Genomic DNA, 16,211 nt, shown 5'->3' with positions numbered 1-16,211 from the left:
ACACCCTGGCCTGCTAAGTTCTTTTTCTTTTTGCCTTGGACCCTCCAGCCGCCTCGGGTACCTTTCTTCTTGGAGGACTTCCCAGGTACTCTGCAAATTGTACAGCAGGTAAGTAAGAAATAAAGAAGATAATAATTAGTTATATTACTTTTTTCTTACCAAATACTCTTAAGCAGCAGGGATAAATAAAGCTGGATTGCTGGTAAGCAATTGGATGCACTGTTTTATATATATATATATATATATATATATATATATATATCTAGGGAAGTAAACCGTAGCCAAACAACAACTCTTGGGAGGTAATCTAGAAAGAGTGCTAATTAGCAGCATATGCGTAATGAAGCAATCCAATTATTTAGCAAACATAGGATTGAACGTTCAAGGAAGCTGACGTCTGAAATAGAACACAGGCAATATAGCCCAGAGAGCCCAGTCAGATTTGCATTAAACATCAATAACAGAAAAAGGTACAGTGATATTAAGCTACAGCACTGACATAGTTACCTCATAAACCAAGAGAGTGTGGCGTCGGCTAAGAACCCAGTGCATCAGGCACCATTTCCTGTCAATCGCCACACATTCCGTTAAGAGGAGGAGAGCGGATGTGCGGCTCGGCCAGACCATGACAACCAAATGCCTCAGTACCAAGCAGATCACTTACAGGGAGAGGAAGAGGAGAGACCAAACACACATGCCGCCAGACTCAAAACAGAACACAGGACGTTAGATACATTAGTAAAGCAGAACAGCAATAGATGGAGAAACATAGCAATTGAAAAATGCTACATTAAACATACAGTTAAACAATATTCAAACATACCTATACAAATACCACCCATCTAGTTAGTATCAAATTCTTTTGTAACATATGTAGTGTTTAGCAATACAGACTAGAGGATTCTCAGAAGTAGTTATTTTTAGATTTATAATAATGTGGAGTTTAAGTTTACAAGCGACTGGGCTAGAGATATACTAGAAAATCATAAACAAAATAAAATTTAAAATACAAAAAAAAATTATATCATTTTTTAAAATAATAATGAAAATAAAAATAAAAAGTAATAATTAATAAAAAGTAAATAAATAAATAAAAATACCAAAAATCACCAATGCGGGATATCCTATATGGGGGGTTATTACCAATAATAATTGTAGAGATCAATATTAGCTGCTTTCGGCAAACAAAACTTGCCATATAGAAATATGAAGAAAAATAGAATTAAAGGAAGGGTTTGTAAGATTGGGTCTCATTTAATCCTGGCATTCATGTAGAGTTTAGTCGCTCTATCCAAAGAGTTTCTTTTTGCCAAATAAATTTGTCCCATTCACCCCCTCTGGGGCTCTTTGGGATGACGGCCAGAACAGCAAAGGAGACAGAGGAAGTATCAAATCGGTGGTAAAGGTCAAGATGCCGGCTAATGGGAGTGAGCATCTTCCCATTACCTAAATAATAAATATGATCATCGATCCTTTGTCTGAGCTGTCTGGCCATCTTCCCCACGTAAAAGGCTCCACATTTACATGTCATTAGATAAATCAATCCCTGTGTATGACACATAGCATTGCATTTGGGAGAATAAATTTCGCTGTTAGGGAGCAACAATCTAGAGCTGCACAGGGAGGCACAGTGGTGTAGTGGTTAGCACTCTCACCTAGCAGTAAAAAGTGTCGCTGGTTCAAATACCAACCACAACACTTCCTGCCTGGAGTTTGCATGTTCTCCCTGTGCCTGCGTGGGTTTCCTCCGGTTTCCTCCCACACTCCAAAGACATGCAGGTAGGATTATTGGCTTCTGTCCAAAAATTGGCCCTAGTATATGAATGGGGACCTTGGATTGTGGGTTCCTTGAGGGTAGGGATCGATGTGAGTGTGCAATGTGCAGGGATAGGGACAATTGTAGACACTCACTTAGGTTGAACTGGATGGACTGGTGTCTTTATTCAACCTTACTAACTATGAAACTAGGACCCATGGACAAAAAGCACATCTACCGCAGGGGGAGGTCCCCAGTGGTAGTTTAGATATGCAGTTCTCATATACGTGTAGTGACTACTGACGAGTTTATCTCTAAGTGAGTTGGCGGACCTAAAGATGATCTCTGGGTGTTGCCTTATATATTTTTTGAGGATCGGGTCTTCTTCCAAGAGGTGCCAGTGTGCCCCCATTATCAGCCGAATATCAGCCGAATATCTTCATGGTGCTAGGAGAATTAGTATTTAGGCCGCGTACACACGGGCGGATTGTCTGCCCAACTAAGTTCGTCAGACAATCCGACAGACAGTCCGTTCAACTTTTGAATGAACGGACTTGACCACACACGATGAACAGACAGTCCGCTGAAAGCTTGCACGATGACGTATACAGCACGTACGACGGGACTAGAAATACGACGTCCAATACACTGTAATGCAACCTTCGGCCGTGTAAATCCTTTCTGAGCATGCGCCATACTTAGTCCGTCCAACTTGCCTACACACGAGCGGACTGTCCGCTGAAGCCAAGTTTGGACGGACAAAACCAAGTTTGGACGGACAAAATTACGGAAATTCCGAAAGACTTAGTCCGTCAGACTGTTGGCTGAAAAAGTCCGCTGAAGCCCACACACGAGCGGATTGTCCGCTGAAACACGGTTCAGCGGACTAAGTTGGGCAGACAATCCGCCCGTGTGTACGCGGCCTTAGTTTCACAGTTGGTTGTGTAGGTAGACTCTTAGTCTTAAATAGTAGTTCACTACATGGTTTACCCAAGGCTTTATTATAGGCCTTTCCCAATAGTGACTTACTATAGCCTCTTGCCAAGAGACGTGAGCGCAATAACCTAGCTTGCTCCTGAAAATCTGAGAGATACATGCAGTTTCGACGCAACCTAATGTACTGAGCATATGATATGCTCCGAATAAGTGCCAGTGGTTGTGCACTAGAGGCGTGCAACAGAGTGTTGCCAGCCACTGTTTTGCGAAACAAATTGGTTGCCAATGTGTTATCGTGATCTTTATAGATAACAAGGTCATGAAAGCTGAATTGATTTTTGTCACTGTTGCAAGTAAATCTCAGATTAAATTGATTGACACCAAGCGACTGGACAAAGTCATCAAGTAGGGCCTGGGTACCGGTCCAGACAATAAAAATATCATCAAGTCTGGTTAAAGTCTGGCTGGGTCACTCAAGGACATTCACAGAGTTGTCCCATAGCTACTCATTTGTTATCTTGGCTGTGGGCTTAGGATTGTTGTCCTGTTGGAAGGAAAACCTTTGCCCCAGTCTGTGGTCCAGAGCGCTTTGGAGCAGGTTTTCACCAAGGATGTCTCTGTACTGCATTCATCTTTCCCTTGATCTTGACTAGTCAACCAGTTCCTGCTGCTGAAAAACATCACCACAGCATGATGCTGCCACCACCATGCTTCAATGTAGGGATGATATTGGCCATGTGATGAGCAGTGCCTGGTTTCCTGCAGACATGATACTTGCCATTCATGCCAAAGAGTTCAATCTTTGTTTTATCAGACCAGAGAATTTTGTTTCTCATGGTCTGATAGTCCTTCAGGTACCTTTTTGGCAAACTCCAGGCCAGGTGGGCTGTCATGTGCCTTTTACTGAGGAGTGACTTCCGCCTGGCCACTCTACCATACAGGCCTGATTGGTGCTGCAGAGATTGTTGTACTTCTTGAAGGTTCTCCTCTCTCCACAGAGAAACGCTGGGGCTCTGTCAGAGTGACCATCGGGTTCTTGGTCACCACCCGGACTAAGGCCCTTCTCCCCTGATTGCTCAGTTTGGCTGGGCGGCCCGCTCTAGGAAGAGTCCTGGTGGTTCCAATCTTCTTTCATTTATGGATGATGGAAGATACTGTGCTCATCGGGACCTCCAATGCTGCAGAAATTTTTCTGTACCCTTTCCCAGATCTGTGGCACGATACAATACTATCTCATAGGTCTACAGACAATTCTTTGGACTTCATGGCTTGGTTTGTGCTCAGACATGCACTGTTAACTGTGGTACCTCATATAGACAGGTGTTTGCGTTTCCAAATCATGTCCAGTCAACTGAATTTACCACAGGTGGACTCCAATCAAGTTGTAGAAACATCTCAAGGAAGATCAATAGAAACAGGATGCACCTGAGCTCAATTTTGAGTGTCATGGCACTCAAGTGAATACTTATGTGCATGTGATTTTTTTTTCATAAATTTGCAAAGATTTCAAACTTCTTTCACATTGTCATGGTGGGGTATTGTTAGTAGGATTTTGAGGGGGGGGGGGAATAAAATATTTTCCGGATGCACTGTATATGTGCAAAAATTTTGGGCAGATGTTGTAAAGTAAGAATGCTTTCAAAAATGTTGTTTTGTTTTTAGCAATTAAAAAAAAAATGCAGAGTGAGAAAAATCTAGATCAAATCAATATTTGTTGTCACCATCCTTTGGATTCAAGCCAACATCAATTCTTCTACATACACTTGCACACAGTTTTTGAATGAATTTGGCAGGTAGGTTGTTCCAAATGTTTTGGAGAACTAACAGCAGATCTTCTGTGAATATAGGCTGCCTCAAATCCATCTGTCTCTTCATGTAATCCCAGAGACTTGATGATATTCAGATCAGGGCTCTGTGGGGGCCAAACCATCACCTCATGACTCCTTGTTCTTTACACTGAATATAGTTCTTAAGGACATTGGCTGTATGTTTGGGGTTGTTTTCCTGCTGCAGAATAAATGGCATTGCATGATGGATAGGTATCTGCCTGTATTTCTCAGCAATGAAGACACCATTGATTGGGCAATGTTAAGAACCATAGATGCAGTGGTTGGTCAAGGAAACTTAATGCAGTATATGAAAAGACACATCATGCTTACTTCAGAAGATGTTTAGAACTGCCGTCAGCACAGAACTGGCAGAAACCAGTGGGACCCAAGCACACCCATCTACTGTCCAGAGAAGTCTGGGCAGAAGTTGTCTTCATGGAAGAATTGTGGCCAAAAAGCCATATCTCCCATGTGGAAACAAGGCAAAGCAACTCAACTATTCACAAAAACATAGGAAATAGGGTGCGGACAAATGGCAGCAGGTTCTCTTGACTGATGAGTCAAATTTGGAAATATTTGGCTGTAGCAGGATGTAGTTTGTTTGCAAAGGGCTGGAGAGCGATACAATGAGTGTCTGCAGTCAACAGTGAAACATGGTGGAGGTTGCTTGAAAGTTTGGGACTACATTTGTACAAGTGGAGTTGGAAGATTTGGTCAGGTTCAGTGATGTTCTCCATACTGAGAAATAGGAAGATAATTACCCATCATGCCTACCATCAGGGTAGCGTGTAATTGGCCCTTAATTTATTCTGCAAAAGGACAGTGACCTCAAACATACAGCCAATGCCATTAAGAAGAATCTTCATCATAAAGAACAAGGAGTCCTGGAAGTGATGGTTTGGGGCTCACAGAGCCCTGATCTCAAAATCGAGTCTGCCTGGGAATACATGAAGAGACAGAAGGATTTGAGGCAACCTACATCCACAAAATGGTGTGCAAGTGTACCTGAGAAAAATGAATGTTATTTTGAAGGGAAAGGGTGGTCCTACCAGATATTGATTTATTTTTGATTTCCCTTTTGTTCATTTACTTACCATTTTGTTAATTGATAAAAATAAACTATTAACACTTCGATCTCTGAAAGCATCCTTAATTTGCAGCATTTTTTTCACACCAGACTAAAACTTTTGCACAGTACTGGGTGTAGAATATATTTACAGTATATATTACCATATTATATACACACACACACACACACACACACACAATATTTGTGCCTGGATTCTTAGCTAACACAGAATTTTTTTTATTTTTTTTGTTTCCAATAGTACAACCTCGTATGTTCTGATGCCTGGAAACTTGACATGACACAGTCTTCACTCAACTTGGGATTCTTAATAGGGGCTCTGATTTTAGGTTATGCAGCAGACAGGTAAACAATGCATGGTCTTGTTGTGTTTTTTATGTGTTTGACAACAGCTAACTTATTGGAAATTTGTTATACAAATGAAACTACAAAATTCTCAAAAAACATTAAAGTGGATTTCCGCCGAAAAAAAATAAAAATTAAAAGTCATCAGCTACAAAAAGTGTAGCTGCTGACTTTTAATAATTGGACACTCACCTGTCCCACGGTCCACGGATGCAGGCATACGAAGCCCTGCTCCTCTCCCCCCTCCTCTCCACGGTGCCGGCATTCTTACTGTGGGCGACTGTGAGCACTGCACATGCGCAAGCTGACTGCACGCTGTGAATGACCGGGCAATCTTCTGGGAATTGTGACATGTCCCAGAAGATTGCAGGGAGGGAGGGGGAGAGGTGAACTTCCTTCTGGTGCCGCGGAGCCCCAGGAGGAAGTGGGAGCTGGAGGCCTCTAAAAAGAGGGTATCCGCTCCCCCCCCCCAAAAAAAAAATTTAAAGCGGAAGTTCCATTTTTGGGTAGAACTCCGCTTTACCATAAAAGTTGGCAAAATTTAAAAAAAAATTCTATTGACACCTTTTTTTTTTTTACTGTGCATCCAACTAGCCATTGTTGGCAGAGAATGTACTTGGGGTAGGGCATTCATTTAAAATAGTTTTTTTTTCTAGCGTTAAACCAATTTCATCCTTTTTCAAAAAACATTTTTATTGTATTTTTACAAAAGGTACAAAAAAACAAAAACTAGCCTGAAAAAACAGGCCGCAAAATATCAAACATACAGAGCATCTGCACTGAGTAGCCAGAACAGCTTAAAAGCATGTAAATATACAATTCCAAAATATGAGTACATACATTCGGAGCATGAAGAATATAGGGTCCTCAATTACCAGCCCCCACATTGAGGAAGTACATAGAAGGCAGGCTACCATCTCTCCAAGAATAAATAAAGCATCCACAACCTGACAAAGAAAATCTTAATGAATCTTCCAGGAGTACATGTCCAAACAGCATTAATAAGTAAATTTTAGATCAGTCAAAAGTCTAGAACCCCCAAGCCCCCCTGCCCCCATTGAATCTGATGCTGTGGGCACATCGTTTACCCACCCACCCTTTCATACCTTATTAAATTTATTTGGCACCCCTCTACTAGTGAATGTGCCATACTTTAATTAAAATTATACAGTAAGGGTTGCTATCGTCATCGGGCTGAAATACAAAAGCAAAAAAAGCAAAACTGGTAGTAACAGTAAACATGTAAACAGCAGGGCTTTTTTCTTGGAGAATAGGTGCAGGAACTCCCCCCATCTAAGTCACCCCTTGTCTCTGCTCCCTACCCATCTCTGACCACTGTCCCTTGATTCCATCCCCTACCCAGCTACCAGTACTGCCCCGTTTAGAGAATACAGAACCAAGTATCATTTTGTGGTGCCAAATCATTTGTATGGAACATGTTGATGATAAAAAGAAAAGCAGTAAAACAGATCCCCTGCAGCCAGCAACAATATAATCCCAGCAATAGATCCCCACACAACAATAGACTCCCCCAGCAACACACCTTCCAAGTCTGGACACTTTCACCCACTTACAGTCCAGGTCAACTTTCAGCTTTCAGAGTTGTCACACTTGAATGACAATTACTCATCTTTGTTTTCTTTTGGGGGTATTTAACCACTAGGCATCTGTGCTATAGCTGAAAGATGGCTGCAGCGCAGACTTCAATTGCCAGGAGGACATCCCTGGACGTCTTGTTTACTTCCCAAATGCACGCCGCCACCCTTGGACACAGTCAATCACAGATCATGCTAAATGGCCAATCACATCAGCCATTTAGCACTCGATTGCAGTGTCCAATGGGAGATAATCTCATATGTAAACATATGAGATCATCTCTCATCGCTGGCTCTCCCTCCTCACACAGAGACAGCGTGTGAGGAGGGAGAGCGAATGGCTGCAGCGTCAAGGTGAAAAAAAAGGCGGAAAATAAAGTGCTCACAGTGCCATCTGTCAGTGCCATCTGTCCCCAGTGCCACCTGTCCCCAGTGTCATCTGTCAGTGTCATCTGTCCGCAGTGCCACCTATAAGTGCCATCTGTCATCAGTGTCACATGTCATCAGTGCCACCTATTAGTGTCATCTGTCAGTGCCATGTATTAGTGCCATCTGTCATCAGTGCCACATATTAGTGCCATCTGTCATCAGTGCCACATCAGTGTCACGTGTCATCAGTGCCACCTATTAGTGCCATCTGTCATCAGTGTCACGTGTAATCAGTGCCACGTATTAGTGCCATCTGTCATCAGTGCCACATCAGGGTCATGTGTCATCAGTGTCACGTATCAGTGCCATCTGTCATCAGTGCCACGTCAGTGTCACGTGTCATTGTCCTGGTGCTCCAGGGCCTTCAAAAGTGTAATAGGTAGTCACGAAGTTAGATGTGTATTTTTTGCTCCTAGAACACGTGATGGTGCTCCCTAGATGTTGGGCCTCTCTATGTGGCCAGGCTGTGAAAAAGTCCCACACATATGGTATCGTAATACTCAGGAGGAGTAGCAGAATGTGTTTTGGGGTGTCATTTGTGGTATACACATGCGATGTGAGAGAAATAACCTATTACAATTACAATTTTGTTGGGGAAAAAAAAATCTTAATTTTGCAAAGAATTGTGGGAAAGAATGACAACATCAAAAACCTCACCATGCATCTTACTAAATACCTTGGAATGTCTGCTTTCAAAAAAGGGGCCATTTGGGGGGTATTTGTATTTTCCTGGCTTGTTCAGGTTGCAAGAATTGAGAAAGGCCACCAGTATATCAGGTGTGATACATTTTTTATGATTTGCACCACAGCTTGTAGACTCTCTTAACTTTCACAAAGACCAAATAATATCCACTAATTCGGGTTATTTTTACCAAAGATATGTAGCAGTATAAATTTTGCCAAAATATATGAAGAAAAAATAATAATTTGCAAAATGTTATCACAGAAACTGAGAAAAATTCATTTTCGTTTATAGCGCAAAAAATAAAAAACCCAGAGGTGATCAAAGCTCTATTTGTATGAAAAAAAGAACAAATAAATCATGGGGGTACAGTATTACATGACTAAGTAATTGTCCTTCAAAGTGTGAGAGCACTGAAAGCTGAAAATTGGTCTGATCACGAGGAGGGTTTAAGTGCCCAGTTGTCAAGTGGTTAATCACCACTGGGTTTTTTGTTTGCTATTTAAATGAAAGAAAAAAATCCAGAAAATGTTGAAGAAAAACTAGTGGTGCCACTGCACACAGAGATAAAAAAAATGGGCCTGGGTGCACAGCAAAGACTGTAGTGCAAATAATTCAAAAGAGAACGGTACTCACGGGTTTTGAAAGGTGAACACACAACGCATAGTGAAGGTTTCACTTTGATGTTTTGAAGAGGACACAACTTCTTGAGGTAGACGAGCTTGTGCCTCATCAAAACGTCTAAATAAAACCTTCACTATGCGTTGTGTGTTCACCTTTCAAGACCCATGAGTGACGCTCTCTCTTTTGGAATATATATATATATATATATATATATATATATATATATATATATATGTGTGTGTGTGTGTGTGTGTGTGTGTGTATAAGGTGAGCTTGGGGTAGGTAAAACTGATTACTGAGCACTGTTTTAGGCTAGGTTCACACATGTCCGTTGTGAAATTCCCCTTCATTTTCACTGCAAATTTCTTAAGATGTGGTTCATATGTGAATTTTTGGAGCCAGCAGGCACCAGCTTCTTTAACATTAGCTGGTTGTTAAGGAGAGGGTCGGGAAGCCAGCCGCCATATCCTTAGCGGATGACTCCCACCCCACCCTGCGACAAAAACATTGCCGCAATAAAAAAAAATACATTTTGAAAATAACAGCATGGGATCCCCTCCAAAATCCATACCAGATCCTTATTCGAGCCTGCAGGTTGGCAGACCAGGAAAGGAGGGGGGAGGGGAGAGTGAGCGCTCCACCCCTCTCCTGAACGATATCAGGCCACATGCCCTTAATATGGGGGGTGCACAAGATATTGACAAAGGCCTCCTCCCCACAACCCAGGCCAGTGGTTGTGGGGGTTCTACGGCAGGGGGCTTTTTGGAATCTGGAAGCCCTTTTTAACCCTTTCATGACTAAGCCTATTTCTGACATTTGGTGTTTTACAAGTTAAAATCTGTATTTCTCTTATATTCACCGACTGACACAGCTCCTCTCTGTAACTAAATGGGTTGTATAGCCTCCCATTAGGAGGAACTAGGCAAAATTGTTACACAATACACAGAACTTGAATCCCGCCCCGGGGGGGGGGGGGGGGGGTCAGGCCCTGTGCTATCAACCCTTCCCACTGCTCCTAGCAGCTTCAGCTTCAGTTTTTATTTTGCCTAGCAAGGAGAATGACCTAGGAAACCCTGCGGGCCTCTCGGTCCATGTTTTTTCGGCAGGTTTGCTGTTTTTTTGTGCAAGATGAGAGATCCTGGGATCTTCTATCAACTGCCGGCTGGGTGACAGGCTGGTTATTGAAATCCTTGTAGTCTCCCCAGTCCGGCCATCGAGCGTGAGCAGGCCGCAGCTACGGCTCGGCAGGCCACGACATATCTCATGCTCCAGAGCTTCAATGCTCTGGGGTATACATATGACCGGGCTACTGACGTCTGGATCACAGCATATACTGGGCCAGTAACCTTCCTTATAACTGCGCAGGAGTTGGCTACCATGGAATGTCTCCCAGCTCTTCAGGACTGGTAAGTACGGCTCTCCCTGCTTCGGTGGGGGGAGCAGCTGGGCTGTCATAAACTAGAAGTGACCAGAACTGTGTGACTGCGACAGAGTGAACACGACATAAATAGGTGAAAGTAAGTTAATTAAAGTAAATGCAAATAAATGTGAATACACCACCAATACAAACTGAGTGAACAAACCAAACAACCCAACAGTGAAGATAAACAAACAAACCAGCATATGTAGCAAAAGGGAGTACCAGAATCGTAGTCAAGCCAGGCCAGGGTCATAAATAGGAGGTCAGCAGATGGGGGGACAAGGAGAAAGGGATCAGGTTGCAGGATAAGGCTCCAGGGATGCAGGAATAGATAGGATCTGGTACAACAGGTTCAGGATCAGGTATCAGGTATACAGGCTGCAGGTCAGGGCACAAGGAAAATACCAAGGCAAGGTGTGTGTGCACTTGCCGGGTATTTATACAATGGCTGCTATCAGTCATGTGACGCCTGACTGCAGAAGGTAATACCTGCTCTACACTGCCAGGATCCCTCCGCTGGTGGACGCCAGTACTGCGGACCAAAGATGACATAATTCCAGCAGGGAAAAGCTCTTCTGACAGCTCCAAACTGCCAGGAGACACCTGCTGGTGGATCTCAGTACTGCACGCCAAATGATCGATATTACCAGCGGAGGGAACCTTTCCTGACAGTACCCCCCTCGAAGGAGCAACCTCCAGACGTTCCAACTAGTGGTTGCTGGGGAAAGTCCATTGCGTCAAGCTGGGCCATGAGCAAAGTCACATCAGGTTGGGTAATAAGTACGTCAAGCTGGATAGCAGGCACAGGAACCTCAAGCTGAGTAGCAGGCACATCGAACTGGGCAACAGGCACATTAAGCTGGGCAGCCAGCATGGGCACATCAAGCGGGGCAGCTGGCACATCAAGTGGAGCAGCAGGCAAATCAAGCTGGGCAGCAGGCACGGACACATCAAGCTGGGAAGCAGGTACAGGCACATCAGGTTGGGAAGCGGGCACTTCAAGCTGGGCAGCAGGCATGGGCACTTCAAGCTGGGCAGCAGGCACATCAAGCTGGGCAGCGGGCATGAGCACATCAGGTTGGGAAGCAGGCACTTCAAGCTGGGCAGCAGGCACGGGCACATCATGTTGGGCAGCAGGCACATCAAGCTGGGCAGCGGGCATGGGCACATCAGGTTGGGAAGCAGGCACTTCAAGCTGGGCAGCAGGCATGGGCACATCATGCTGGGCAGCAGGCACATCAAGCTGGTCAGCGGGCACATCAAGATGGTCAGCGGACACATCAGGTTGGAAAGCAGGCACATCAAGCTGGGCAGCAGGCACGGGTATATCAAGCTGGGCAGCGGGCACATCAAGCTGGTCACCGGGCACAGACACATCAGGTTGGAAAGCAGGCACTTCAAGCTGGGCAGCAGGCATGGGCACATCAAGCTGGGCAGCAGGCACATCAAGCTGGGCAGCGGGCACGGGCACATCAGGTTGGAGAGCATGCACTTCAAGCTGGGCAGAAGGCATGGGCTCATCAAGCTGGGCAGCAGGCACGAGCACATCAGGTTGGGAAGCGGGCACATCAGACCGGGAAGCGGGCACATCGGACTGGAAGGCAGGCAGCGGCATGTCAGGCTGCAAGGCAGGCAGCGGAAAGTCAGGTTGGAAGGCAGGGAAGTCACGCTGGACAGCAGGCACTGGAACGTCAGGCTGGAAAGCAGGCACTGGAACGTCAGGCACATCAGACTGGAAGGCCTCAGACTGGAAGGCTGGGACATCAGACTGGAAGGCATCAGACTGGAATGCTGGGACATCAGACTGGAGGGCATCAGACTGGAGGGCATCAGACTGGAAGGCCGGGACATCAGACTGGAAGGCATCGGACTGGAAGGCCGGGGCATCAGACTGGAAGGCCGGAACATCAGACTGGAAGGCATCAGACTGGAAGGCCGGGACATCAGACTGGAAGGCCGGGACATCAGACTGGAAGACATCAGACTGGAAGGCCAGGACATCAGACTGGAAGGCCGGGACATCAGACTTGAAAGCTGGCAGAGGCACATCAGGCTGGGAAGCTGGCACATCAGGCTGGGAAGCTGGCAGAGGCACATCAGGCTGGGCAGCAGACAGGAACACCTCTGGCTGGGCAGCCGGCACATTGGGCTGGAACTCTGGCTCTGGCACTCCAGGCTGGAACTCTGGCTCTGGCACTCCGGGCTGGAACTCTGGCTCTGGCACAACAGGTTCATGATCAGGAGCTGGAGCTCTGGCACCGGAACTTCAAGCTGGGACAGGTTGGTGGGTGTGGAGGCAGGTTGGGTTAATGGTAGGATAATTTTGGTTGGGAAAAAACATTTGTTTTTTCTTTGGCTTTGCCACTGAAGCTCTGTAGATGACTGAAGGACTGTAGGTAAGGGGTGCAGCAGACTTGAAAGGAGGATTGTGATATGGCAGAGAAGAGGTAACAGTAGCTGGGGGGACAATCTTGTAGGTTTGTAGGCAGCGGAGAGGAGGCAGGTGGGTTGAATGCAGGATAAGTACAGGGAGCAGAGACTAGATATGGGTATTTGGTTTGGAGCAGCGTGTACTGGGTTGCAACTGAGGTTGACATGGCTGATGGAGAAACATACATTTGGGTAGGCTCATATCTGATGGCAGAGGTGGTTTGTTTGGCTGGGGCTGATTGCACCATGTCAGACCATGCTGAAAGTGTAGGTTGAATAAACTGTAGTTTTAAGTTTCCCTGTCCAACAAAAGACTGAACAGACACAATGCACTCAGCAATCACCTGTGGGGAACAGGCTGAGTAGTGTTCACAAAAATCAGCAGGATCATCTTCAAAAAGCCATACTAAAGATACAACCTGATTCATACTAAAAGGAGGAGTGAAATCATCATGGCCATCTGGGATACAGGGCAGGGCCAGCTCAATACAGATCTTGATCAGAGGCTGCACCTCCCTAAACAATATATAACCCTGATTGACCAGGGAGTGAGCCAAATGTATAGCCGCAAACAACTGGTCACTAGACCATCCTTTCAAAGCCTGGCGGCAATAATCACTACTTTCAGATGCCAGCAGAGAAAAAAAAATAACCTCATCAGCATTCATGTTTGCAACCAAACTGAAGAAAAATGGTTCCCCTGTGCAGTCACTTCTGGTCAGGAGTGGCCTTGGTATTCTTTCATAAACTAGAAGTGACCAGAACTGTGTGACTGCGACAGAGTGAACCAGACATAAATAGGTGAAAGTAAGTTTATTAAAGTAAATGCAAATAAATGTGAATACACCACCAATACAAACTGAGTGAACAAACCAAACAACCCAACAGTGAAGATAAACAAACAAACCAGCATATGTAGCAAAAGGGAGTACCAGAATCGTAGTCAAGCCAGGCCAGGGTCATAAATAGGAGGTCAGCAGATGGGGGGGACAAGGAGAAAGGGATCAGGTTGCAGGATAAGGTTCCAGGGATGCAAGAATAGATAGGATCCGGTACAACAGGTTCAGGATCAGGAATACAGGCTACAGGTCAGGGCACAAGGACAATACCAAGGCAAGGTGTGTGTGCACTTGCCGGGTATTTATACAATGGCTGCTATCAGTCATGTGATGCCTGACTGCAGAAGGTAATACCTGCTCCACACTGCCAGGATCCCTCCGCTGGTGGACGCCAGTACTGCGGACCAAAGATTACATAATTCCAGCAGGGAAAAGCTCTTCTGACAGCTCCAAACTGCCAGGAGACACCTGCTGGTGGATCTCAGTACTGCACACCAAATGATCGATATTACCAGCGGAGGGAACCTTTCCTGACAGTACCCCCCTCGAAGGAGCGACCTCCGGACGCTCCAACTAGCGGTTGCTGGGGAAAGTCCATTGCGTCAAGCTGGGCCATGAGCAAAGTCACATCAGGTTGGGTAATAAGTACGTCAAGCTGGATAGCAGGCACATCGAACTGGGCAACAGGCACATTAAGCTGGGCAGCCAGCATGGGCACATCAAGCGGGGCAGCTGGCACATCAAGTGGAGCAGCAGGCAAATCAAGCTGGGCAGCAGGCACGGGCACATCAAGCTGGGAAGCAGGTACAGGCACATCAGGTTGGGAAGCAGGCACTTCAAGCTGGGCAGCAGGTACGGGCACTTCAAGCTGGGCAGCAGGCACATCAAGCTGGGCAGCGGGCATGGGCACATCAGGTTGGGAAGCAGGCACTTCAAGCTGGGCAGCAGGCACGGGCACTTCAAGCTGGGCAGCAGGCACATCAAGCTGGGAAGCGGGCATGGGCACATCAGGTTGGGAAGCAGGCACTTCAAGCTGGGCAGCAGGCACGGGCACATCATGCTGGGCAGCAGGCACATCAAGCTGGTCAGCGGACACGGCACATCAGATTGGAAAGTAGGCACTTCAAGCTGGGCAGCAGGCATTGGCTTATCAAGCTGGGCAGCAGGCACGGGCACATCAGGTTGGGAAGTGGGCACATCAGACTGGGAAGCTGGCACATCAGACTGGAAGGCAGGCAGCGGCATGTCAGGCTGGAAGGCAGGCAGCGGCAAGTCAGGTTGGAAGGCAGGGACGTCACGCTGGACAGCAGGCACTGGAACATCAGGCACATCAGACTGGAAGGCATCAGACTGGAAGGCCTGGACATCAGACTGGAAGGCATCAGACTGGAAGGCCGGGACATCAGACTGGAGGGCATCGGACTGGAAGGCCGGGACATCAGACTGGAGGGCATCAGACTGGAAGGCCCGGGACATCAGACTGGAGGGCATCAGACTGGAAGGCCGGGACATCAGACTGGAGGGCATCAGACTGGAAGGCCGGGACATCAGACTGGAGGGCATCAGACTGGAAGGCCGGGACATCAGACTGGAAGGCATCGGACTGGAAGGCCGGGACATCAGACTGGAAGGCATCAGACTGGAAGGCATCGGACTGGAAGGCCGGGACATCAGACTGGAAGGCATCAGACTGGAAGGCCGGGACATCAGACTGGAAGGCATCAGACTGGAAGGCCGGGACATCAGACTGGAAGGCATCAGACTGGAAGGCCGGGACATCAGACTGGAAGGCATCAGACTGGAAGGCCGGGACTTCAGACTGGAAGGCATCAGACTGGAAGGCCGGAACATCAGACTGGAAGGCATCAGACTGGAAGGCCGGGACATCAGACTGGAAGGCATCAGACTGGAAGGCCGGGACATCAGACTGGAGGGCATTGGACTGGAAGGCCGGGACATCAGACTGGAAGGCCCGGGACATCAGACTGGAGGGCATCAGACTGGAAGGCCGGGACATCAGACTGGAGGGCATCAGACTGGAAGGCCGGGACATCAGACTAGAAGGCCGGGACATCAGACTGGAAGGCATCGGACTGGAAGGCCGGGACATCAGACTGGAAGGCATCAGACTGGAAGGCTGGGACATCAGACTGGAAGGCATCGGACTGGAAGGCCGGGACATCAGACTGGAAGGCATCAGACTGGAAGGCCGGGACATCAGACTGGAAGGCATCAGACT

At 46.6% G+C, this 16,211-nt stretch overlaps 1 protein-coding gene across 1 annotated transcript in view; it reads left to right on the top strand.

Annotated features, from left to right (window-relative positions):
* Positions 1–16,211, top strand: part of SLC22A3 (solute carrier family 22 member 3) — a 494,822-nt gene that overhangs the window by 246,015 nt on the left and 232,596 nt on the right. The window contains exon 2 of the mRNA XM_077486672.1: positions 5,850–5,953. Coding sequence (XP_077342798.1) covers positions 5,850–5,953 — 104 coding nt within the window. The remainder of the gene's footprint in view (positions 1–5,849; positions 5,954–16,211) is intronic.

Source organism: Lithobates pipiens, unplaced genomic scaffold (assembly GCF_037356315.1).
Source record: "Lithobates pipiens isolate NorthernLeopardFrog02 unplaced genomic scaffold, aLitPip1_a1.2 Scaffold_18, whole genome shotgun sequence".
Classification (NCBI taxonomy): domain Eukaryota; kingdom Metazoa; phylum Chordata; class Amphibia; order Anura; family Ranidae; genus Lithobates; species Lithobates pipiens.
This window is presented reverse-complemented; position numbering and strand designations above follow the sequence as displayed.